At 47.3% G+C, this 24,067-nt stretch overlaps 1 protein-coding gene across 1 annotated transcript; it reads right to left on the bottom strand.

Annotated features, from left to right (window-relative positions):
- Window positions 1-17: 17 nt before the first annotated feature.
- LOC8038469 (leucine-rich repeat extensin-like protein 3) lies at window positions 18-23,659 on the bottom strand. Its single transcript, XM_002412637.5, has 2 exons — window positions 23,597-23,659; window positions 18-729 (listed from the first exon to the last, which is right to left on the bottom strand). The coding sequence occupies exon 2, from the start codon at window positions 684-686 to the stop codon at window positions 18-20; it is 669 nt and encodes a 222-aa protein (XP_002412682.1). The 5' UTR covers window positions 687-729; window positions 23,597-23,659.
- Between the last annotated feature and the right edge of the window lie 408 nt (window positions 23,660-24,067).

Below are 24,067 nucleotides of genomic sequence, written 5' to 3'. Positions count from 1 at the left end.
ATAGATTCTCGTTGGTTCTAGGCGGCCTCGCCGAGCATCGGGGGAGCATCTGTGTAGGGCGGCGGCGGGTCGCCGCATAGTTCCGAGTAGGGCGGTGGTGGGTCCTGCACAAACGGGAGGGCGGGCGGTTCGGGCGGTTCGGCCGACGTCTGAGGCGAGGCGAGCGGCACGAAGGATCCGCTCGCGTCCACCAGGTACAGGAAGGGCTCGTCCGGAAGACAAACAAGGGCCTGCGCCCGCGGTTCGGGCGACGTGGCCGGGGATACCCGGTGCGTGTCGAAGAGCCGGCGCGGCTGGGGCGGATACTGCGCGTAGTCCTCGAAGATGGTGAGCATGTCGCCCGCGTTATCCGGGCAGAAAACGGGGAGCGACGGGGGCACCACGCACACCACGGTGCCGGGAGGCAATAGGCTGGCGTCCTGCGGCTGTCTCACGACCTGCGTGCCTGAGTGCAGCGTCATCACGCCCAGCAGCTCGGCCCAGCGGGAGCGCGCCACACAGCGCTTGACGGCGAAGCCCAAGCGCGCCAGGAGCAGACTCACCACGGCAGTGGTGAACAGCATCAGTCCCGTGATGGCCAGGATGTCGCCGATCGAGTAGTTGAGGTAGAAGCGCTTCAGCACGATGCCCAACACGCCCACGGAGAGGCTGAGCAGCAGGCCCACCAGCACCCAGCGCAGCTGCATGGCCGCATGCCTCGCGCCGGAGGCCGCACCCACGGGCCTGCAGCTGAAGGCCGAACCAAGGGTCAGGTCGACTGAAAGCGGCTGCGGACACCTGAGCCTGAAAGACCACGCGTCTACATTTTCCGGGACAAACGATTATCGGGCAGGCTCATAGATGCTGTGCAAGTTCGCTGGATCATCGTAATCGAAAAGCACCCTGCAAGAAGATATATCTAAAGGTGACTTTCATGAGGATGCGTGTCGTCCTATCGCTACATGCATAGTGGCATACGGGTAGAGATTTCGCCACCGGACCCTCTGCCATAATCCCACATCGAAAACCTAGAATGCAGGCGCTTACCACGCACGATTCTTGGATCTTACCCTTCAGAGCGACACAGTTAGCGCAAACACGGCATTGGCGCGTATTTTTGTGTTTTTTTTCGTTTTACTTGTACCGACTACACATTGTAGCGCCTATAGTTAATGCCCCGCAGGAATGCGGTCCACTCCACTGGTCTTCAGGTCGTTAGACCTCAAGAGGAGAAAGACAGAGAGAGAAAGGAGAGAGAGACACAAATTAAGGTTGTGGACAGCTTTGAGGTAAAAGAAAAGAACCCGGGGACGGCGCGTTCGTGCTCACTTTGTCGAGTTCTATACCTTACGGCAATGTAGACGAGCGGGCCTGGTTCAGCAACGGTGAGCAAGTATAGCGAGTAAATATGCAATACGCCATTTACATAATCAAATTGCATAGTCGTCAGACGTAATACGTCAGAGTTATCAGTAATTATTTAATTTGAAAGACAGCTATGAAGAAACGGCGGCGGTGTAAACTGCGCATTAACATAAACAAATGTAAGCGAACAAAATGAACGCCGACATCATGAGCGCACAGTTTCCGTGTGTGCATCGATCGCCAGCTGATTGTTCCGAAAACGAGGGAAATTCAGCGTCTGGAAATAGACTCCTTTCTGGCTGCCCTTTGTTCTGCGGGCTGCAAAGTGTGAACAATAAGGGACATGAGCGACAGTCATGTCCTTCAGTCGGACTCAAGGCCCATTCATACAGTTGAGACTGACTATGTTTGACTACGTTACAACGAGCTAAGACCACCAGCAGGACTATATTCCGTTTCACTTTAAAGGGGCCATGAGATAATTCTCCAACTTCTTCATCGTCAGCTTTCCTCCAACTCAAACGCAAAAGGAGAAGCCACGTGATCGTGGCATAGCATTGCACCATAGCTAGAAGTTCTCACGGCCATCTGGGGTCGGCAGGGTTAGCCGTCAGTGTTTCTTGCTTCTGGTGCAATCGTCGATGAATGATGAGCTACAGCGACAGCGCTCCTAGCATTCCCCGGTGGCATTCCCCGAATGGGCAGTCTGAGTAACATCAAAATCTAAACCCTGAGACAAGGAGAAATAAAATAGATTTTTTTTTTTGTCCTTGTCTTATAGGTTTAGATTATGATGTTTCCTAACCAGCTGGCCCTCATACTTCCGCTCCTTGTAAGTCTCAATAATTTCGATTTCATCGGCGGAAATAAGTATGTATAGTGTCAGATTGTCGACTTTGCCGGTGTTGGTTTCGGAATGCGATAACTCCAAGCTTCCATCGTGCTGTTTAACATTTGCAAGTGATAATAAGTGCCGTCACGGCAGTTATTGGCCACGAACGCAGATCCAAATATTCATCGCCAGATTGATTGTTGACGAGCAGTGCTCTTGTGCAATGCGTGAGCTGGGACCGGCTGAAGCGTTTTGAGTACCGCGGGTGTATCACAGCGAATACGCGGAGAGCTTTCAAAGGAAAAGAGGTACGAAATAGTCAAGCAAAGATTAATAGACAGGCTAGCTGCTTAACGTTACCAATGACTTTAACCGGAGACGACGGACGACAAGGGACAAACACATGCACACGTCTGTCCCCTGTCTGCAGGGTGGAGAATGAAAATCAATATGATATAATCATGATTTAGATCGCACCGATTTGGCTACAAGGATTTGAATCAAACATTTTTACCCATAATAATACCTAAATTTTTATTATTTGCCGTTTGTCTGTCAGTGTTTGCTTCTAATGGGCGTTACTTTTTTGTATTTGAAGCAAAGAACGGATCAGTCAGGAAAGATTTATCTCAGGCAGCCATTAAAAAACAAACACACCTAGCAATGAAAAGAAGGTTTCTCTTTTCTAGCTGAAGTGGTTTAAGTCAAACTTTCGTACTGAAACTTTTACTTTCTACCTTGTTTCTTTTGGCCCACCAAACGATATGCAATTAGTAAAATCCCAAATTTAAAATCATTTATCCCAGACCAAAATAATTCCATGGCCCCTCTAAGTCCGACCGCAACCCACGATTCGATCAAGTCAACCAAGCGGCGTCAAAAGTACATCGTCACGACGCCTGTTGTCTTTTGTTGGTTCCCCGTGTAAACCAATCACGCACAGAAAAACATTGGTAAACACTTACGCTACCCGTAAGGTGAGGTACACTGCGACAGCTGAGGTGTGACGTCGGTGCCGCTAAGGTGTCATTTAGGAGCAAATGGACTGAAGGAACGCTAGAGGTGTGGGCGCGCACCCTATAGAATCCGCATAGACGTTTCGTATTAAACCGAGTAACACACCGGACGAAACTTCCATAGCGTTTTCGAACCACTGAGGGTGTATTAAGTAGAAAGCATTTCGTGAGCCTGTTAAATTTATTGGCCTGGCAGTTCGACGACTGAGCCATAAAGTGCCCGGTCGCAGATTTGCAGCGCGAGGATCTGGTAGCACAGAGCATTTCTCGGGGAACCTGGTCGTCAGCGCACAACTTTTGCAGAGGCGAGGACCCGAAACATGGTTTTGAAACCCGACGAGAAAAGAACCAGTAGCGCGAGGAACGCGCGGAGCACGAGCGGACATTCCGTCGCTCGGGACAAGTGTGTTTCGGCGTCTCGACGCAGCGGGGCGCCCGTCACGTGGCTCTCCTGTCATTCGTTGTCTGCCGCTTTACCTTTACAACTTCGGGGCCGCTTCTCGTGGCGATCTGCCAGGCTTTGACAGTATAGCGGAGGCGCTGTCACTGCACACGAAAAATCTACGGAACCCTAGACAGAAACAGCTTCGCTGTAGAAGTGCAGGATTGCGGCGCATTCTGTGTATGACTGGTTTAGTCGGTGATAGCCTCTGGGCTGGGGATTCGTAAACATGCATCACAGCGGCGTGCGATCGTGTTTCCAAGGCTAGCAATCACACTGTACTAGCTAATCTACTCATGTACGGCGTGAGAAAGTGCGGCTATACCTCAAGGACATGTAGAACGAACTCATGATGTATAGATATTAAAATTTGGCATCAAGATTTTGCGGTGTATTCACTGGCCGCAATAGCTGTGTGCTTGTGTTAGCCGTGCTGTTTCTTTGCGGGCTGACCGCGAGCTTAAGAAATTCACGGCATCTGTATGAAGCGTTCCAATAAAAGGCTTCTGACCGGTGACATTTTCACATTTTGGGCATTTGGCGCGCAACTTTCAGCGATAGTGGTACCGCGGTGTGAAAATCCTGCTCTCTGGCTCCTGGATGATTGGCTTCAGGATGAAGGTGCTTGCTTACACCTTGCTGCAGTGGAAATATGAGGTAAGGTTCTTATATCGCTCTTATTTCACAAAAGTAGAATTACTTACGCGTCGCAGACCCAACTTCGTACTGCTATTTTGCTGCTATTCTACGACGATCATCGAGATGACAGCCATTTCGATAGGAACCAGCGCGCCCCCTATAGGCCGTGAGCGTTGCGAGTACTCGACTCGATTGGCGGCAGGGCGTCCTTTGTGTTTTCACGCTTCTGCATGGTTCATGTTGGAGTTAGGAGTAGGTACGCCAAAGTAAGGTGCAGTGAACCAGATCAGATGATAATAGTCGATCGAACCGTTATTTTGCTGCACCTGAGTTTGAGGCGTCTGTTACTTTTTGGTGTATAGGTTTACAACGGAGCTGTATCTAACTCAATGGTCGGATTTCCTTGTGTCAGCGTCCTCACGGAAAAAAAAATTATGCGAAAAGTGCATATCACGCATACAACATACAGCACAGCGTTTCAATAAAGAACAAGCACAAAACAAGCATCCTTACCATATAATGAATGATAAGGAGCTCCTGAAAACAATGCAAAGCACGTAGCGCCCACCGCATACGTTTCCCGGTCATGATTACTGTTGCGCAAGCTGCCGCGGCGACGGCAGCTTGCGACGTAGGGAGTGACGTCACTAGCCTTTCATACATAAAATGTTTTGTTACATTGGTACAGAGAAATTATTTTTCTCTCGTCAATCATTTGGTATCGTGCAGTGGGCAATCGTTGCAGGTGATACCACAGCTTCGCTGGCCAACCGCCTTCACGGTGTGGTTTGGAGCCCCGACTTTTTGAAACATTCGTTTTACATTTTATTGTACCCCTGTCCCAGCTTAATTTAGATTGCTCATACGCACATGTTTATAAGTAATCACTACATCAGAAAAATGCTCGGGCTTTCAGAGTATTTTGTTTTTTCGGTAACCAATAAAACTGTGTTGCGTAGTGGGCAAGAACTGTTTTGACAGTTTGGTTAGACCAGGGAAGAGTATAGCACTCCTACCTCCTTTACTGATTTTCGGTCGTTTCCAAATGTATGAAAGAAACGCTTGTCCACAGATATATAGCGATCTCAGTTTGGGCCACAGTGGTGCCAAAGACCCGTACTACACGCACGCCCAAAAAACCAAACAGTGGCTTAGCTCGGTTATGCCAGGATATACGTAGCATAAGCTTAGGTTCAGCTGGTTGTTCTTAGCTTTCCTGGTTGTCTAGGATTAGCTTGATTATCATGCTTACTGCTGCTTCAATGACACACACACGGTATATGCATTATGTGACTACTTCGGGATCCGATGAGTTAAGCTTCTCCGCTCTTCTTATTACGGAGGAGGCGCCGTGTAACCGAGCTTTCGGTTGCACGTCAAAACATCCCCAGGGCCCGTTTGCTCGAAGCGCTAACCGCGGCTAAAGTTAGCCGCAGTACTTAGGAGAGGGATTTTGAAATCACGTGACTGGGGGCTCGGTAGCGATGTGGTGAAACATGGCGGTGGCTCGCAGCGACCCCGGAAGTGTATTTTACGTGGGGGGGCTGGCGGTCGAAATAAAGGGTGAAGTGTGTGTGTGTGTGTGTGTGTGGGGGGGGGGGGGGGGGGGGGGGAGAGGGAGAGAGAGAGAGAGAGAGAAAGAGAAAAGGGAAGGGGGGAATTAAAATTAAAAAAAAATAGTTATTACCAAGATTTCACTGTTTATGAAGGTTAATTATCATTTCGTATACCGTGTGTCCCTACATTAATCCAAAATTCTCGTCACAAGGCAATGAAGTGTTAACATACAATTAGTTTTATACATTAAGAGAAATGCGACTTTCTTTAGAACACATCACCACAATGCAATGCTTTAGGAAATTAAATCCAAAAGCCAGCCGTCTCCGTGGCTCCGAGGCAAAGCGCCGGCCTATGGATCCCCGGGTGGTGGGTTCGGATTCCCTCAATCTGACGGAGGCTTATTGCAGAAAAGGCGCCCGAGCTTTTGGATGCACGTCAAAAGATCCCCAGGTGGTCCAAATTAATCCTCAGTCCTCCGCTGGGGCGTGCCAGATGCTCGTCGTTGGGTTGGCATGTAAAACCCCCAAATTTGACTTTTAAAACCAAATGCCCACCTAAAGCGGTCAGACGATCTGACATACCTACTTTACCGGGAGTTCACGTACGATGTTTCGTTAGCAAGTTTGAAATGACCGCGCAGATTGGCTTGCTAACGTAGCGTGCTACGATTTAGTACAGAGGTGCCCAAAAATGGTGATTCATTTTTATTTTCTTTGACGTATGAAGACATAAACCTTTTTAGTGAAAGAAAAGAAGCATTTTCTATGGGCAAATTTCCGCGGAATCTCTTTTTTGCGAAACTATCAAATACGTTTTGGGGCAACTGAGGCGTCTATTATGACTGAGAAAAATCAGCTGAATAAAAATAAAATACAATAATACATAACATTGCCTTCATTTCGCCAGACTTAACGGCACAGTGGCTTGAAATATTTGGTGTTTACACGCAAAATAAAAAAAAAAAGTTTTTTTTTGTTTACGTGAATTAACTTTATAAAATTTCACTGATTACTTCTACTATCTAACTACGTCTGTGTGCTAAATACCTTCGCAATATATTGCAAAACTCTTTTATGCGGTTATTTCATAGGGGCAAAGAAACATCGTGAACTTCCTGGACTCCCTGCAATGCAGTTCATGCGATCTAAGATTTCACAATCCCCTCTTGATTTGCTACGCATGCACACACACAAAATTGAAACAAAACCTACCAGATTTTCGTAAATTCTGGGTGACTCTTGGCACGGTACGGTCCGCTGCTGCCATGCCGATATTTTTGGATATTTCCGGTGGCTGCTTCCCCTGACAAACTGCCAATTTCTTGGGTCCCCGCAACCACGTATCAAGGAGCGTCCTTTTGGTCGCCATAATGATTAAAAGTGTAAAACTTTAAATACTGTTTTTTTGTTTTGTTTTGTTTTTTAGTGTTGCACTCGTTGAAAAAAACACATCCTCTGATGTTCAGATGTCCGAAGAAACCGTCCGCGGATTTCAGTGACAGATCTACAACTGCAGTTTCAGTGGAATGACAGGGCGAGAAGGAGGGCTGGGAAAGAGGAAGCAGATGAGCTGCTAGAGACGAGGAAAAAAACATCCTTCTCGTTCCAGCAGCTTCACTGGCGATGCCTTTTTTTTTTTTTTCAGCATGTTTCCAGTTTTTATGGTCGTCTTTGAAAATAGTGTAAAACCGTCTGGGCGTATAATAGGGTGCCCGCCTGAACATAGCAGGCTGGCTCGGCAAGAACCAAATGGTGTTTCGGAAACCAGACACAGAAATGCAGGCGAGAATGCCGCGATTCTTTGATGTCTCCGACGACCACCGTGGTAGCAGCGCTTCAACACAGACTGCAGTGCGATGTCTCCCCTTACAACCTGTGTCGCTTGCTAAGGCCTCCTCTTGCCTTGGGAGTTTGGGAAACTTTTTCCCTTCAACTTGCTACCCCCATCTGTAAGCAGTCCCCCCCCCCCCCCCCGTTCAACAAGGGCTTTCTTCTCGCGCAGACCGTCTCCCCACCCCGCGATCGGCTCTCCACACGGAAGCAATTACCCGACCTTCGCGGTTACTCAGACCCCCAAAACAACAAGAAACACAATAACAAAAACGCAGTTGAAAAAAGAAAAAAAGATTTTTGTACTTTTTGGGGGAAACGTCATTGCCCAAAATAGAAGCAAAACGAAGAAGCCGGCTAGCTGGGTGGACAAAAACAGTGCGCTGCGCGTTCCCCCGCATGGCCAACACGCGAGTGGAGTGTGGGAGAGCACGAGTCCCTGACTGTGCTGCTATGCAGGCCGCAGGCGCCGGCTCTTTTTCTTCTTTTTTTTTACTCCCTCCATTTTTTTTTTTTTTTTTTGAAGCTGCCTGCGTTGTCCGCAGTTTACTGACACTTTGCTTTACTTCGTTTTTGTTTTTTTCGTTATTTTTTTTTTCTAGAATTTCGTGGGCGAATGTCGTGCCGTTATTCGGCAAGTAAACCCCGGCAAAAACAGAGCCAAGTACGTGGCTTGGCGGAGCTGAGCGACAACGGCAACAGTGGGGAGGGGTGTGCAGGCATTGTTAAGTACGCCTCGAGCCAAACGCACGGGGGCTCGTCATATTGCCCAGCACCCCCTGGAAAATGTCAGCGGGTGCTCGAGCCCCCGTTGCCCCCCCGGTTCCGGGGTCCCTGGTGGCTCGGTGAGTGAGCGTCGCTCGCTTTGGAACTAATATGTCGTTGTAGCTGCGATATCGCGCGCGTTAGTCAGCAACGAATGGTGTAGGAGGCTTTCGCTTTGCCTTACCTCACTTAAATTGAAAAGCATGAGCAATGACCTCCCCGCATTTTTTTAGATACTTTCGATTCTGGCCATTCCTAAGCCTACAGGGTGAAACAAGGAGACGCCAGGCTCTTTAAATCGTCCGGAAAATTCGGTTTCTTAACCTCTCGCGCTACGACTTTGTGCACCGTTGCCCACAGATGGTGCTTTTTTTTCTGTAAAATTTGCGCAGAGCGAACTTACCTGAGGAAAAAGTAAAGAAAGAAAAAGGCTTAGCTCCTATGGAAACGCAGCGACGCCACCGGTCTGCAAACAACACGGCGCCGTTTCGCACGCGAGACAAGAGATGGCGCAAGCGGTCGCGACGCCAAATGCCGCCAACGAACGAGCAGACGACGACGAGAGCCGGCGTCTTTAGCAGACAAGGAACTGCAGTTCCTTGCTGTTACCGCGCCTGTCCTTTTTGTTTCTGCGACTGTCGCTGCCTGCGGAACGCGCGCCGCTTTTTAGTCGAAAAGATCGTCTGCTAAAAAGGCCTGCTCTCGGCGCCGTATGCTCGTTCGTTGGCGGCGTTTGTTGCGCCATCTCTTGTCTCCCGTGCGAAACGGTGCCGTGTTGTTTGCAGACCGGTGGCGTCGCTGCGTTTCCGTAGGAGCTAAGCCTTTTTGTTTCTTTACTTTTTCCTCAGGTAAGTTTGCTCTTCGCAAATTTTACAAAAAAAAAAAAGCACCATCTGTGGGCAACGCTGCACAAAGTCGTAGCGCGATAGGTTAAGAAACCGAATTTTTCGGTCGATGTAAAGGGCATGGCGTCTCCTTGTTTCACCCTGTAAATGAACGCGACAATTGTCGGCGTGGCAACGTCTTTGGAAAGCGGATTGCCTTGACTCAAGGCCCGTTCACACTCTTGCGACCGAGTACGACTGAGAAAGACGAGATCTCTTAAAACTTGTTAAATGTTTTTAGAATGAGGGAACACACTGGCATTGTGGCGCCATCTATGCGGTGACCCTGGAACTGCATTTCACAAGAGCGAAGGTTTTGCGGGATTTCCGAGGTCAAATGTGCGTAATACCCATAGAAAGGCTCGTTTATAACATTGACAAAAGTTTTTCGAGCCAAGAAACAAAGGATAATGCGCGAGAAATAAAAAAAATATGCCGGACCGCCGAGTTTACATTGCTTCCCAATAGATGGCGCCAGTGTGTTCTCTGGTTTAAGAAGTTTGAAGGAATTCAGGTTTAAGAGGTCGCAAGAGTGTGAACGGGCCTTCAATCGGTCAGGTATTGATAGCACACAAAAACAGACAGCGTCTCAATAGACCTTTTTCTAAATTACCCAAACATCGAGGAGAACGCTGGAAGTGTAATTCTACGGTCCGCGCGCGCTGGCCTTCCTCTTATAAAATATTCGAAGTAAATAATTATGATAAGGCTTTGACGAACGCTTGTTCAAGGCAAAATTTGTTTTAGACTTTTTGCTTTAGAACAAATACTTATCTAGACGCCAGGACGTGCAAAGCGTGTAACTACACTCGCAAAGACTACATTGCGCATCCGATTATATTCGTTTCTTACGTGTGCTTTTTTTTTTATTTTGTGCAATTGGCGCATATAGTTTCCTGCGATATGTACTCCAATCGTCGATTGCATTAAAGAAAAATACAGCCAACTGTAAGCGACAGTGCTTCCGCTGTGCTTCAAAAGCGCGAAGTGGTCGCGGGGATAATGTTATTGAAAAATGCGTAGTATTTTTTTTTTTTTTTTCACTTTGTAATTTGCATTTTAGGTTTGACCTTTTTGTTTCTTTCTGATGTCAACGCTAATTTCAAAGCATGCGGTCGACTACTATGGCCCTTAGAAAAAGTCACGTTTGTCAAGTCAATTTTAGGTGTTACTGTATCAGCCACCTGTAACGCATAACAGGTATCATGGGAGTGACTCCAATATCGGCGTGACATGGCACTCCGATAGTATATAGGCGTCGGAAAAGAGTCCCTTTTTGTCACGCCAACATAGCCGTTACCGGACTAACAGAGTGGGGGATCTGTGACCGAGTCTGTCACCGCACCGCAGCTCGGAGCGAGTGTAGAGAAAGCTCGCGCTGCAGAACCGATGGACCCTGGGTTCAATCACCACGCCAGCCCGCTTCGATCTGGAGGAGCATCGTACCGGCGTGCGGTCCTGTATCGCTACTGTGTTATGACCGTTAAAGACCCCAGGCTAGCGGTTGTACTGCACCGGCTAAATTGCTCATGTACAGCTGAGACACCAGACGCACATTGGGGCTGACTAGCTTCCGGCTGTTTAACATACACACAACCCAGTAATTACTGAGAGTGTAGCTTTGGCAAGCTTGCTGTATCACGGGCTTGCCTGTACAATCAAAGACATAACGGCAGCCAGTCGCCCCGCTAGCAATCGTCTATAGACCATTCCAGAAACGATTTCTGGTCGGTGCCATTTTTAGTGTTGGTGTGTATGGCGCATGCTTCGCTAATTTTCTGAAACAACGAACCTGCGCGTGATGGGCGGTGAGCATCGCACGTTGGGGTGTATATATGTAAACCAAAGTGTAAGCATTGGAACACCCGGTTATCCGTCTCTGTAGCTATACAGAAAAAACACCAGAGGCGCCCGTGCGCTCGCGCACCTCAACCGCCAATCAAAGCTATGCACGCGCATGCTCTTCCTCTAAATTACAGAAAGTTTCCCCGAATTGCTTTGTTGTTTGTGTACAAGAAACTATGAAAATTCGCTCTTCAAAACCAGCTCATGTTCATGATGCCTTAACGTGTTTTAGAAAACCAGTATCGCTAATTCTGTTCTTCTTTTCATTTTAGTATCAGCACTGGTATAACAACCTCGTACGGTAAATAGAATACAATCACACCTTTCACATTTCTCCAAGCTATAATTGACCATAAGGTTTAGGTCCAGACAGCACATGTAGTGTGAAATCTTGGCGTCATATGGTAAAACGTGGACGCCAATAACTCGTTTAATCTCACGCTCACCAAGAGAGCTCCCCACCGCGGCTTGTGGGAACGTTTATAAGCTGAGCAAAATATTGAAAGGGATAGACATTAACTCAAAACCACCTTCGTTCTTTCTCTCTCCGCCTTAACTGCGGCCTGTTTAGTTTTGGCGACTCCCTGACACACCAATGATTGACGATTTTGCAATATGAACCTCCATTTTATCCAGAGTGAAGCACTCGCTTCACAAGCGCTTAACGAGGGGGCGACGAAAGTACCAATTCTTCCGTGGTGCTCGTCGTCCTTTAACTTGTTCGTCGTTTTTTGAGCGCAGCTCTTAGGCGCCCGTTTCCGGCTTGAGCGGCGTCGGCGTCGCCGTCGGCGTAACCGTGAGGTCATGTGACCCCCCCCCCCTTGAGGAGGAGGGGGAGGAGGGAGGAGGATGAGACGAGGGGAGGAGGTGAAGGATGAGGATGAAGGATGAGGAGAGGAGGAGGAGGTGAAGGAGAAGGAGGGGGAGGAGGAGTAGCAGGCAGGATCACGAGCTGAAGAGGAGGGAGGAAGGGTATACCCTCCCCTCAGTACCCTTCCCTCCTCCTCCTCAAGAGCTGCGCTCGAATTCGGTGTTACAGGGAGTTGTAAACGACTTTCATTTTTTTTTTCGCTTTTATTTTATACATTTACTTGTTCCACCGACCCTCATTCTCGGTGTGTTGGCATCAGTCCCATTAGGCAATATTGTGGGCACATAATTCTGCTTATTTTCTACTTCCTATGAGCCATCAAGCGTTTTTTTGTGTGTGTGTGTGTGTGTGTGTGTTTGCACAACAAGTATAAACCAGACAGTCAATTGTTCTAGCATGGCCTCCGAGATGAGGCCACGCACTGATTTCTATAGCAGTTTCCTGGATCACGCTTCCTCGCTCCGCGAATGCGGCCACCGGAAGTTCCGAATCGGCCATCTTGGACCTGCGTGAAATCCGTCGCGTGAAGCATTGCAGACGCTGGGTGGCTGCGTACTGAACTACACATTTTCTACTCGCTCGCCCTTATTCGCCGAAGAAGTTTTTGAAAACCCAGTCGAAACGGCTGCCTTTGAGAACCCATGAAAATGTTTACACAAGCACCGCTGAAAAAAGGCACAACTCGTCGAACGCAAGTCTCACGGTAAAGCGGCGTGATAAGAGAATATGCCAAAGTGCTGCGTCTCTGCGCCTCCGCACGAGTGGCAACTTTGGCGCATTTCCGCGCTTCCCATGTGCTTCAAGCCTTCCCAAAATTGAATGATCTAGTGATTTTCGATGACGTTCAGCAAGTTTCTAATTCGAACCATACCTTTACTTTTGTCACTAGATGTCTGAGCCGTGATCTAAACGAATTGAATAGCTACAACATTGAACTTCATGTCATACATTCTTATTAAAACGTTCTTTTGAATGATATATAAATCATTGCTTTATCTTAAAAGTTTACATTTTTATGCCGCTCCAAACTTGTTCTAAAGTACAAAGTTAAAAAACTTCAAGGGGGAATTTTTTTTTTTTAAAGCTAATTTTTGGTTTTCCTGAAATTTTTAGGGATAATTCTTCACCACACTTGTGTTTACTCGTAAAAAAAGAAAAAATAAACATGTATCATTTTGTCTCCTCAAAGTTACAGCGCTGCAAAGTGTACCTTCCACGCCGGTATTTATGCCTAATGCACAGACAAGATTATATTTATTTTATGACTAGATATGTTTTGTGTTGCATTTCGGTATTGGGCTCAAGTTTAAGTATTCTACTAATTAAAACAATACTCGCGTTGCTCGTCCTTTGCATATGTTTACCGAATAAGCCTGTCTTGCTCTTTAAAGCTACAAGTTGTAGAACTTAGCCGCAGTTTTGCCACTTGTAATCGCTACTATTACCCTTTTTTTACAGAAAGTAGTAGAAAACTAAGAGCAGTAGTGCAAAGTATATGCGATTATTTATATCTATATTAATCATAATAATAATATTAATAATAATAATAATAATTTGTTTATTTATTGTGCCTAAGAAGAACCACGCGGGTCTTCACATTGGCGCACACAAGACAAAAAGAAAGAAACACAGCACACGCGCAGCTCCAAATGTACAAATTAGCATGACTACAAATAGGTCGCACACTTCACACAAAATGTAATAGAGTTTTAACTTTCAACTAGACTTGCCAAGTTCCGGCAAAAAACTGGGAGATCTGTGAAGATGTCCAAGCTAGACGATGCGATTTATTAAATAAAATTTGCATACGGGACAGCGGTGAGAGTTTAGACATGAATTGAATATATCAGACAGTAAAATTTCTGGTAACGCGACTAGGAACATAAAAATCGACGGAATTCAGAAGTTGATTAGCATCAGTCCAATCGTTTATTACCCTGTGCAAAAAAATCAGATCCCGCTCGAATGTTCTATTTGACAAAGACTTAAGTAAAACGCTCTTGAGAAGAAATTCATAATCATAATAAAAGCGACGCTGAAAGTGTCTATCATATAAAATGCGTATCATTCTTTTTTGCACTGATTCAATACTTAAAGACTGTGTACTTGTTAGAGAATTCCAAACAACAGAGGCAAATTCAAGCTGTGAACGAACTAAAGCACAAAATAAACGAATCAAACAAGCAGGGCGTCTGAACTTTTTAGTTATACGAGATATGACACCAAGAGTTTTCATCGCACGGCCAACGATAAAGGAAACATGAGCATTGAATGACAACGCGCTATCAAGGCACACACCGAGATCTTTCATCACAGTCACGCGTTCGATTGGAGTTCCTCCCAAAGAGTAAGTAAAATGCATAACAATGTGTCGTCTGCTCAAAGAAAGAACCTTAGTTTTGGTAAGATTTAGGAGCAAATTATTCGCCAAAGACCATTGCAGTATGTTGTGCACTTCGTGCTGAAGAGCATTACAATCAAGAGGAGTAGCAACGTGCATAAAAATCTTAATGTCATCCGCAAAGAGTAGGAATGTTTGAGCCACTAAGCTTGCTACACGCTATTCATGACGGTTGTAGGCCCGGCAGGACAAGGCAAACCTGTGACTTCAGTCGCAGACTTTCACTAAAACGTCCATTAAGATTTTTTTTTAAATGTGTGATTATTTCTTCGAGTAAAATAAAGATAATGAAATTGAAAAAGTAAAAAAAAAAGTAATGAATAAATATATTGGGAGCACTAGTTACCCGCGTTGGCAGGAGGGTGTATTGAGAAGTCCCTTTGTTGCCCCTCTTCAAACCAGACTGACGAATTCCTCTAAGCACTGTACATATTGGAATAATTCCAACGAATGGGAGGAAATCGGTCAACTCTCAATGTGGCAAATAGGGGATGCACAAACTGATTGACGCTGTCTCTCAGCCGCAGCGTTTCGGGACGAGCATTTGAAAGCCCTAGTGGGTAAGTCCAACACCGGCTCTCTGATTGCCTTATAGATTAGGTACGTGGCAGCGAGCTCTTCTTGAAACAGCAGGCAAAACTAGGCCTGAATTTATCCCAGGCAAAACATTCGGTAATCACGTCGTCGGTGTATTTAAAGGATGGCGTTCTACCGATGCGGAAGCTGTTTTCTCGCCTTGCATCGTTCGACGTGACAGATCGGAAAGCAAAGCAAAGCCGCTAAGCCTAAAGACCCGCACGACCACCCATAAATCCAAAGTTACCGCCGAATTCAGAAACCTCACTCAAACTACACTCAAACTGAAGGGCCCCTCCACTTCCTCGAGGAAGGCGCGAGGGCCGGCGCTGGCCAATCGCGACGGCTGACCCGTCCTCGCGATTGGCCAGCGCCGGCCCTCGCGCCTTCTTCGAGGAAGTGGAGGGGCCTGTAAGTTTGAGTGTAGTTTGAGTGAGGTTTCTGAATTCGGCGGTTAGAGTCACGAGGTTTGAAGGGCATCCTTTTTTGTAACCCTGTCTCCACGTGCACGCAGTTTGCAGGGACCTGCTATCGCTTTGACTCGCTGGCGGCACCTTACTGGAAGCTGGTTGCAGTGTGTGAATGAGGCATTTGACTGCAACTACTAATACCCCTGTCAGACGGGCCAGTTTAGTGCCACTACAAGCGAGTGCACTTCGCCCTTAGTGTCATTTGTGTAGTGTGCCACACGGCTCCTTCCTGAGGAACACACTTGGCTTGGAGTGAGTTTGACGAACTCACTTCGCTCGATCGAGTGCGTGGCAACAATAGGAGTGTTTCAACAGTAAAACATAACAACACAGAAACCAAAAGCGTGGCGTAAGTTTTATTGTATAAAGAAAAAGAAATTCTTGGAAGAGACGACATGTAGAAGAGTAGCATTGCAAAAAAAATAGTGGTGTGGACTTGAAGTTTAGGCTGATCTGAATCAAGATTAGCGCAGCGGTGAAGTGACAAAAGACGACGACAAAGTCAGTCATTCATGGCTATCTTGGTTAGCAGAGAATGATAGAGCATACTTTTGTTTCAGCATGTACCTATTCGAGACAACACGATAATTAGGATCTGATTAGGCAGTGTCAGGGCCTCCTCGTACACTTCCGTGGAACGAAGCGGAGCGCCAAAGTTGGATATGCTTCGTTCTTTATCTTGGCTTGCTATGATCGATCAGAATCATTTAATGGACCTCTTGGCGAATATGTGCTGCCACCTAGACACGCGACTGGGTTTGAGGCTAAGTGGCAAGAAAACAACGCGCGCGCAAGGCCTCTCCCACCCGTTACACACCCAAAGCGTCAGCTACATCCCGTTCACCCATTGAGGCGCTGTGACCTATGATATGGCTCCCCCAAACTCGCCTTTGTCCCCATCGTGGGTAATCTTCCGCCCCGAAGTCGACACAACGAAACCATCTTCCCTCTCTACTCGGCCAGAAGGAAGAGAGAGAGGGTACTGGAACCGTTTACTCTCGAACCGATGTTTCTACAAAAGGTCCATTGACGTAAAAATCGTTCATTAATGTAACGTTGTTTTAGAGCACAGCTCCTAGGCACCGTTCCTGAGTTGAGCGGCGTCGGCGTAGCCCCGCGTTGCATTAAGAACTGTTTCCCAAAATGACGTCACGTGTGTCGTCACGTGTGTCGTCACGTGTGACGTCACGAGGGTAAAATTTTCCCGTAAATTTGGCAGTAAAAATTTTTCTTAAGTTTGGCGCAAAATTTTTCCGCTAAATATAGAGGAAACATTTTACCCGTGTGACGTCACGTGACGTCACACCTAAAATATCAGATGACGTGTCATGTGACGTCACACATCAATTTAGAGGAGAAATTTAGCGAAATTTTTACGCTAAGTGGGATGGGAACAGGAGAGGAGGATGGGAGGGTACAGAGGGGGAGCAGCTGGCATACCCTCCCCTTCGTACCCTTTCTTCCTCCTCCTCAAGAGCTGCCCTCTAATTCGGCATTACAGAGAATTGTAAACGTCTAATTTTTTTAACGTGTCATTATTAACGGGTATTGGTGGCCGAGTGGGCTAGCGCAAACCAGATCGGAGTACGCGGAGAGAAAGCTCGCGCTGGAGAACCCATTGATCCTGAGCTCAATCCCCAGCCCTGCCCGAAGAACACACTTCCAATGAAGTGTGTTCGGGGAGCACACTCCGCTCGCTCCGGTAGACCAAGTCTGTAATCTCGATTACGTTATACTTCGTTTCAGCTTCGGTCCGAGCGTGGCCGATGTTATGAGCCAAAGGGCCAATCAAACAGCGAAAGAGGCACACCGTCATGGCCTGCTCTGTGCCGTTGATAGGACCAGCCTGTATTCGCCGTCTCTCTCTGCGCGCTCCTCCGCCGGCTAGTCCTATGAAGCGCAGAGAGCACGCCATGACGATGCGCTTTTTGCGCTGTTTGATTGACCCTTCGGCTCATAACATCGGCCGCGCTCGGACCAAAGCTGAAACAAAGTATAGTAAGTTAACACATCTGGAGCATGAAACAGGTGCCTTTTATTGCTACGTAGCAGAAAAACATAAAACAAAGGTGCCACATCACTTCATTTTGGTCAGTTCATCAAAACGTGCCAACTAAAAAAGAAATTTGTTGAGGGTCTCGCGGACCCCAGAAGTGGCTTCGCGGACCCCCTGGGGTCCGCGGACCCCCATTTGAGAACCACTGCTCTAGAGCAAGGAGCTCGCGCTTGTAGCCTTTCCTGCGTTGCATCATAAGGCGAAACAGAGTATAGATGAGCATCGTCCCGGCGTGCGGACGTGCATCACTGGCTTGTAATGGCTGATCGTGTTGATCTAATTGGATTTACGTTTGGATTAAAGCTCGTGACTTAGTGCAACAATGTGTGGTAACGTATTTCTAATAAGACGAAGAAGTTATTTATGAAAAAAATGGGTATGCACTGTAATATTTTGCGTGCTCATTAGTTACCCGTCGTTATTGCCATCATTTTGGAGTGCCACTAAGTTTTCCCGTGTAGCACCAACACACTTGGAGTGTGTTTCGACGGGTTGAAGTGCACTCGCTTGTAGTGACACTAAACTAGCCCGTCTGACAGGGGTATAAGCCTGTAGTTCAGATTTCAGCGGCCCTTTTCAGAGCCACCAAATCGCTGCTTTTTCGGGCGCACTCCTGGCTGTCTCTCGTGTCCCTTTCGAACGCCAAACTGCGAAAGCAGGCGATGCACGAAACAAGATCCGTCGCACACGAAGGTACGCCATTTCTGGAGCAGTATTGGGCGGTTTTATTTATTAATATTTATGGCGTGACACTTTCTGCACTGTGAAACTTAACCGAAAACCCAAACAACTTTATTTTAGCAAATCCTGTAAAACCGTCATTGTTCGCGAGCCTTTAATTTTCGCGAATTTTGCGAATTCTTAAGAGTTTCAATGCAGGCGTCTGGAATTCGCAAAATGTAATGGCCCCGATTAGTCTAACGGATTTGCAAAAAATAGAGGCCGCGAAAATAAAGGGTTTTACAGTACCCCTCGGAACCGAAAACTCGGATAGAAGACCGCTTTCTCGCTCGGCGCCTAAGGGCTTTACGTCCAGTCATCTGCAGCGCCCTCTCTGGATAAGACAAAGAAACATGGCCGTCGTTCGGTGTCTCCCCGACAGCTGCCGCTCCGCCGTTAAAAAAAATCACTTTTTATTTTCTTATTTTCTTTCTACCCGCAGTTTTGACTTCAAATTTTAGCACAAAAATTTGACCAGTTAAAGACATTTTCAAAAACAAATTGGTACAAAATCCGTAAAGTTTTTATTACTATTCTTATTATTTTTGCAAATTATTCTAGCGTGTCATTTTTTTTTCTTTTTACTATCGTTTTCAGGAACCAACACCGGCGTCAAAATCGAAATGCCGCGATCTTTTCCGCTTACTCTCGCCCCCGACCGGTATGGGCGACAAAAAAAAAAAAAAAATATTGAAACGTTTCAACCTGCAAATAGTAAAAAAATAGGGGGGAGAGAAAACGAGAATGGGTGACGGTTACGCTTATGTTTTGAATGCATTCTATTGGCGTGGCGACGGCAAAACAATGTTTTCGCCCATACTAGAAGTGACGATATTTCAAGATGGCGGCGCCCATTCGAAAAAGGATCAGCGCCAAATCAAAAAGGCGGCGGCGGCTCAGACAGAAAGCAAACCCCACAAGCCCTACGGCTGCGGCCCCTTCGGTGAACGTAAAGAGAGGAGGGGCCTTACGGGAACCAGAGACGGCATGGACCGCAGAGCACACGCAATTATCGCCCGTTTTCTCCTGGTGCACTTTTCTTTCCGGAGGAACTGCTTGCCACGTGCTTATAGCTTACCCTGTACTGCAAGGAGGGAAAGGACGCAGGCGAGCTGCTTAGGAAACATCATTCAAAGAAAACCTGAGACTGGGACAACGAGAAAAAGAAAAAAAACACGTCTGTGTTATGCTGTCCTTTTTTTTTTTTTTTTTTTTGTACCCGCCTCAGGTTGTTCTTTTGTTTTTTTAATCATGTTACTCTGTACGTTGCTTCGTAGAAAGGCTAATAACGCGTTATATTTCCTTTTTTTTTTTTTTTTTACTATCATGCTTTTGGGAGGTCGCGGAGTCATGTCATCGTGAGACAAGACAACACGCGCGATACGGTCATATACAGACGAGGTGGTTGCCAGTCCCGCGTACTTGCGTCTTGACAGAACGCCTTCAGCCATGGCAGCGACTTACAGCGCCCGTAGAGTATTCTGTGATGACTTTCTTAGTAAACGAAAAAAGAATATCGCAAAGCAGGAACATTTTCGCAGTCTCTAAGACGATGTCAATGCTCCGAAAAGGATCAGACAAAATCCTCCAGCTCATGCATTAGCTGTTTGTAGCAACACTCGGAGTTGACCGGTTTTCTCTAGGGAAGTCGCGAACCACCGGAAATTCGAATTCGACGGTTTTCGAGCTTTGCGAACATCCCAGGAGTTCGATTTCGCAAACTTTCGAAACGTTCGAAACTGCCCGGGTTCGATATCGTAAAGTTCAAAGTCATCGAGGTTTTTAAAAATTCAAAATCGACAGCTTCGACTTTTTTTTTTTTTTTTTTTTTTTTTTTTTTTAATTGAAGTTTGTAAAATTCGACAGTTTCAATTTCTGTATGATTCAGGTTCTGATTATAATGCATTTAAATTCAACGGTTCGCACGATTCGATAATTTCGAATTTCTTTGAGCTTCAGGTCCGAAAACGTCGAAACGATCCAATTTCTTCAGAGTCTAAGCTCGCGAAGTTCGAAGTCGTCGAACCTCAAGAAGATCGGAGTTCCCGTAAATATCGCGAGCTGAGCTCCAGAAATTTTACTACAAATCTTACACGTGCCGTAAAGTTCATTTAGTGTTCGACCTCCTTCGTGAATAATCGAAGGAGGTCGCACTCGCCGGAGAATATCAACGAACCTCTTTGCCTCACGCAGTTTAAGTAATAATCTGCAAGTGTGTGTGTCTTTGAACTGTTAACTGTATACATCGAGACTGATTCATAATCCAAGTTGTATATTGCGCCGTTTATGTCATATTTAGCAAAGGCAAGAAAAAAAATTATTATTACTTTTTTTTAATTATTATGCATGGAAATGAACCAGGCCGATTAATCGAATAATTAATCGTTTAAAGTATGACGATTAATCGGGTTAAAACTTTTAATCGACGCACAGCGCTAGTTAAAATCGGATGCCGTTTTGCCTGGTGCTGTTATTGTAGCACACAACAGGCGAAGCCACCCGTTGAAAACGGTTAGTAAACACCCGATGAAAAGTCTCACGCTAACCCGAAAATTTCCAAACGCCGGGCGTACAATGCGCATTGACGCGGCTGAAAAACTGGGAAGAACTACAGGTGCCATAATTCACCGCGGCAGAGGTGGCGTCGCGCAACTCCTGGTGAGATCTGTCTATTCCTGCACTCTAAGAAATGCCTGCGCGTCTACTTACCCGCAAAACACTCAAAGAGCCAATCTCTGTGATCTACAAAATCAGCTCAGCGACTGATGAAGTGGAACATCTATTTAGACCTCGGAATTTTGTCGACGCTGTCGCATTACGCGTGACGATAAGTGCCATCACGGCACTCATTGGCCACGAACGCGAATTCCTATATTCGCCCACGGATTGATTGTTGACGAGCGCATACGTCCGTGTGACGCAGTGCTCGTGCTCAACGCGGCTCCCTCGCTCGGCTGAGAGAACTTACGTTTCCGGTAGAAAGGCATACTCTACGTCACGGTCACGTGATTGGTGGCCGTGTCCGGTTAAGTCAAGGAGAAACGCCAACCCGAGTTTTCATTTTTTCTGTGTGTGCAAAGCTGCAGGCAATAAAACGAAAACAAATTCCTGCTCCGGGTTTCATGAATATTTAAGAATAATTTGAATCTTCATTTGTAAAAAGCTGTAAAATGATTTCATGGTCTCTTTAACATGATTAGAAAACCTGGGTTTATAATTAACAATGAGATTAGAAAAATGGCCTATCACTGCTTGCTAATATTGGGAAAAACTTATGTGTAACTGAATAACTACATTGCAAACATTAATTTGGGATTGGATATTGGAGAAGGTGGAATGTAATTCGTTAACAATATTACGTGCTCCTGGAAAAGAAGAGATTCAAAACTTTCATCGGAGTGCAACATCTTTCAATTCCATCGCTGAATAAAAAAAGATGCAACCTAGGAGGCAAAACTTATTGATCACCCCTCGTAAGTCAGTTTCCGACTGGGCTGCTTCAATTGTCTGTAACTTAAAAAAAAAAAAAAAAACTGTTAATCTTTTTGTTTCCGCCCTGTTTTATTTTAGAAGTTCCCCCGCAACAAATATCTGTTTAGTTAAAATTACAAAGAGTATATACCTCTTTACGCTGCCCGATTTCAGATGAAATAATCTATATTCGGAATTCGTCTGCGATGTTTTGAGATACGAAGACGGTGCTGCTCTCGACATAATATATAAACCAGATTCCTTACTTCGCAAACAGAAAAATGTCAACGGTTTCAGGAAAATAAAACCCGAAAGTAAGGTGAAACGCCACTCCCTGCTCTTTAGCCTGGTTCAGACAGTTGCATTGCTTGCGTCCAGAGCGATCGAAACGACAGCAACGACGAAGTCACCAGGAGAAGTGTTCGCCGTGCCAGCAATGCAAAAAGTAGCCTCGTGAAGCAGTCATGAGTCGCGGTTGTTCCGGTTTTCCAGTCGTTGCTGTCGTTTGGGTTGCTTTGGATGCAATCGACACAAATGTGTGAACGAGCCTTTTTTGACAAAATGCACCGGGACAAAGCCTCTCTATCATGGGCGTACCAACCGGGGGAGGGGGCAAGGCAAGTGCTTTGCCCCCCTGAAACCCTGAAACAGCCGCCACTGGGCAGGGCACACACTGGCCGGCGGAGCCCAAGGGATACCAAAGGCACCACCCCCCAGCCCTGGGGGGGGGGGGGGGGGGGCCTGGTTTGCTTCCTTTAATCAAAAACAAGTTGGTACGCCACTGCACTCTATACCGTTGGATGTCAGCCTAGCGGTTTGTGCAGCCAGCACCTGAAAATATCCGCTGTCCTCAATAAAGAGTAGAATGCATACAACCGTCAAATTGGGTGCTTATAAATCGGATATATATGTTTAGTTGCATAAGTGCGAGCGAAAGATGAGCTACAAGAGCGAGCGCAACGCCTTGAGAAGGCCTGTACACGCGCTCGTGAAGTGAAAGCGTCGGTCAAGACAACATGCTCGTGCTTGCATCATTCACTTCGCTGGCCAGTATCGTTAAAAAGAGTACAGTGAACTCTACTCGTATTGTTCACGGCGGGAGTAGTGGTGTCTCGCAAATCGTGTCATTTTCGCCTCTAAATACGTTCGTGTACTACTCTGAAATCTTCAAAGGCCTACAAAGATCATTTGTGTGTAGGCATGCACTCAGGACATAGATAGCCACGTAGTTACCATCATTCTCGACCGTGCCGATTATGCCGGAATCAGAAGTCTCTTTACTTGTCGTTTTATGACGGCTCCAGTTTATGAACAAAAGAGTCCCACCGACACAATCAACAGACTTACCTAGAACTTTCAAACGCCCTGTCACTCTACAATGTTGCCAGGCCCCACGGGAGTACCTGGAAGCCTGGAGGCTTTCAGAAACTCCAGAATGATATTCCGACGCCCGGCAGAAACCCAACGACACAGACAGGACACTGACCGAAGCACATGCTCGGACGAGTGCACGATGCGGATAGCCGCGCGTCCGACCAGGGAGTAGCCGCTTCTTCTTTAGACCCCACAATCGTACAACAGAGACAGATGGGAGGAGAAAGCGTAAGGGGAACGTGGTCGGAACGGGGAAGCCCTCGAGAGCGCAACAACCGAGCGGCGCCCAGCGCATCCACTGACAGGCCACGGGCGAGTCTCGGCACACCGAATGAGCGGCAGCCAGAGTGGCCCTTCACGCAGCACCGCGCAAGTGGCCACGAATGGCGCGCGTCATGTTCAATCGACTGCGCCAATGCGCCGGCGGATTGGGATGATCCGCGCTCCCCGAGAGCGATCGTGGTCGCCGCCGATCTCGGGCGCATCGTCGTCGCGTCTCACCTCACTGCCGGGCCATGGCATCTCCGCGCGCTCTGGGCACGGGCCGGGTCGGCGGGTGGCCCGCCAGCGTGGTCGTGTCGAGGGGCTCGCAAGCCGAGCTACAGTTGACGCCTGGTTCGAGCACCGACGGCTTGCGGCGGCAGGACGGCTTGAGACCTGCCCGAGCGCGTCGATGCCGCAGTCATGCGCACACACAGGCGCGTCGCGGAAAACTCTTGGGATCGGCTGCGCACACCCGGCGTGCTAGTACGACCCGGCGTGCTTCGGGAGCCCACGGAGCGGCAGGCAAGCGGGGCGCCCTCGCGTGGTCAGCGCGCCCATCGATCGGCTGTGTGGCTGGCTGCCCCCGCAGCGAGCTATGGCGGGCCATCCTGCGATCTTCCCGGACTCTTCGCACGGTAGGTCCCCGACCCGCGAGCCGGGTCTGGCGTACACGCGCAGCTCAGACGGTGCCCCTGGGGGTGGCCTCGG

Source organism: Ixodes scapularis, unplaced genomic scaffold, assembly GCF_016920785.2.
Source record: "Ixodes scapularis isolate PalLabHiFi unplaced genomic scaffold, ASM1692078v2 PGA_scaffold9__187_contigs__length_104089568, whole genome shotgun sequence".
NCBI lineage: Eukaryota > Metazoa > Arthropoda > Arachnida > Ixodida > Ixodidae > Ixodes > Ixodes scapularis.
This window is presented reverse-complemented; position numbering and strand designations above follow the sequence as displayed.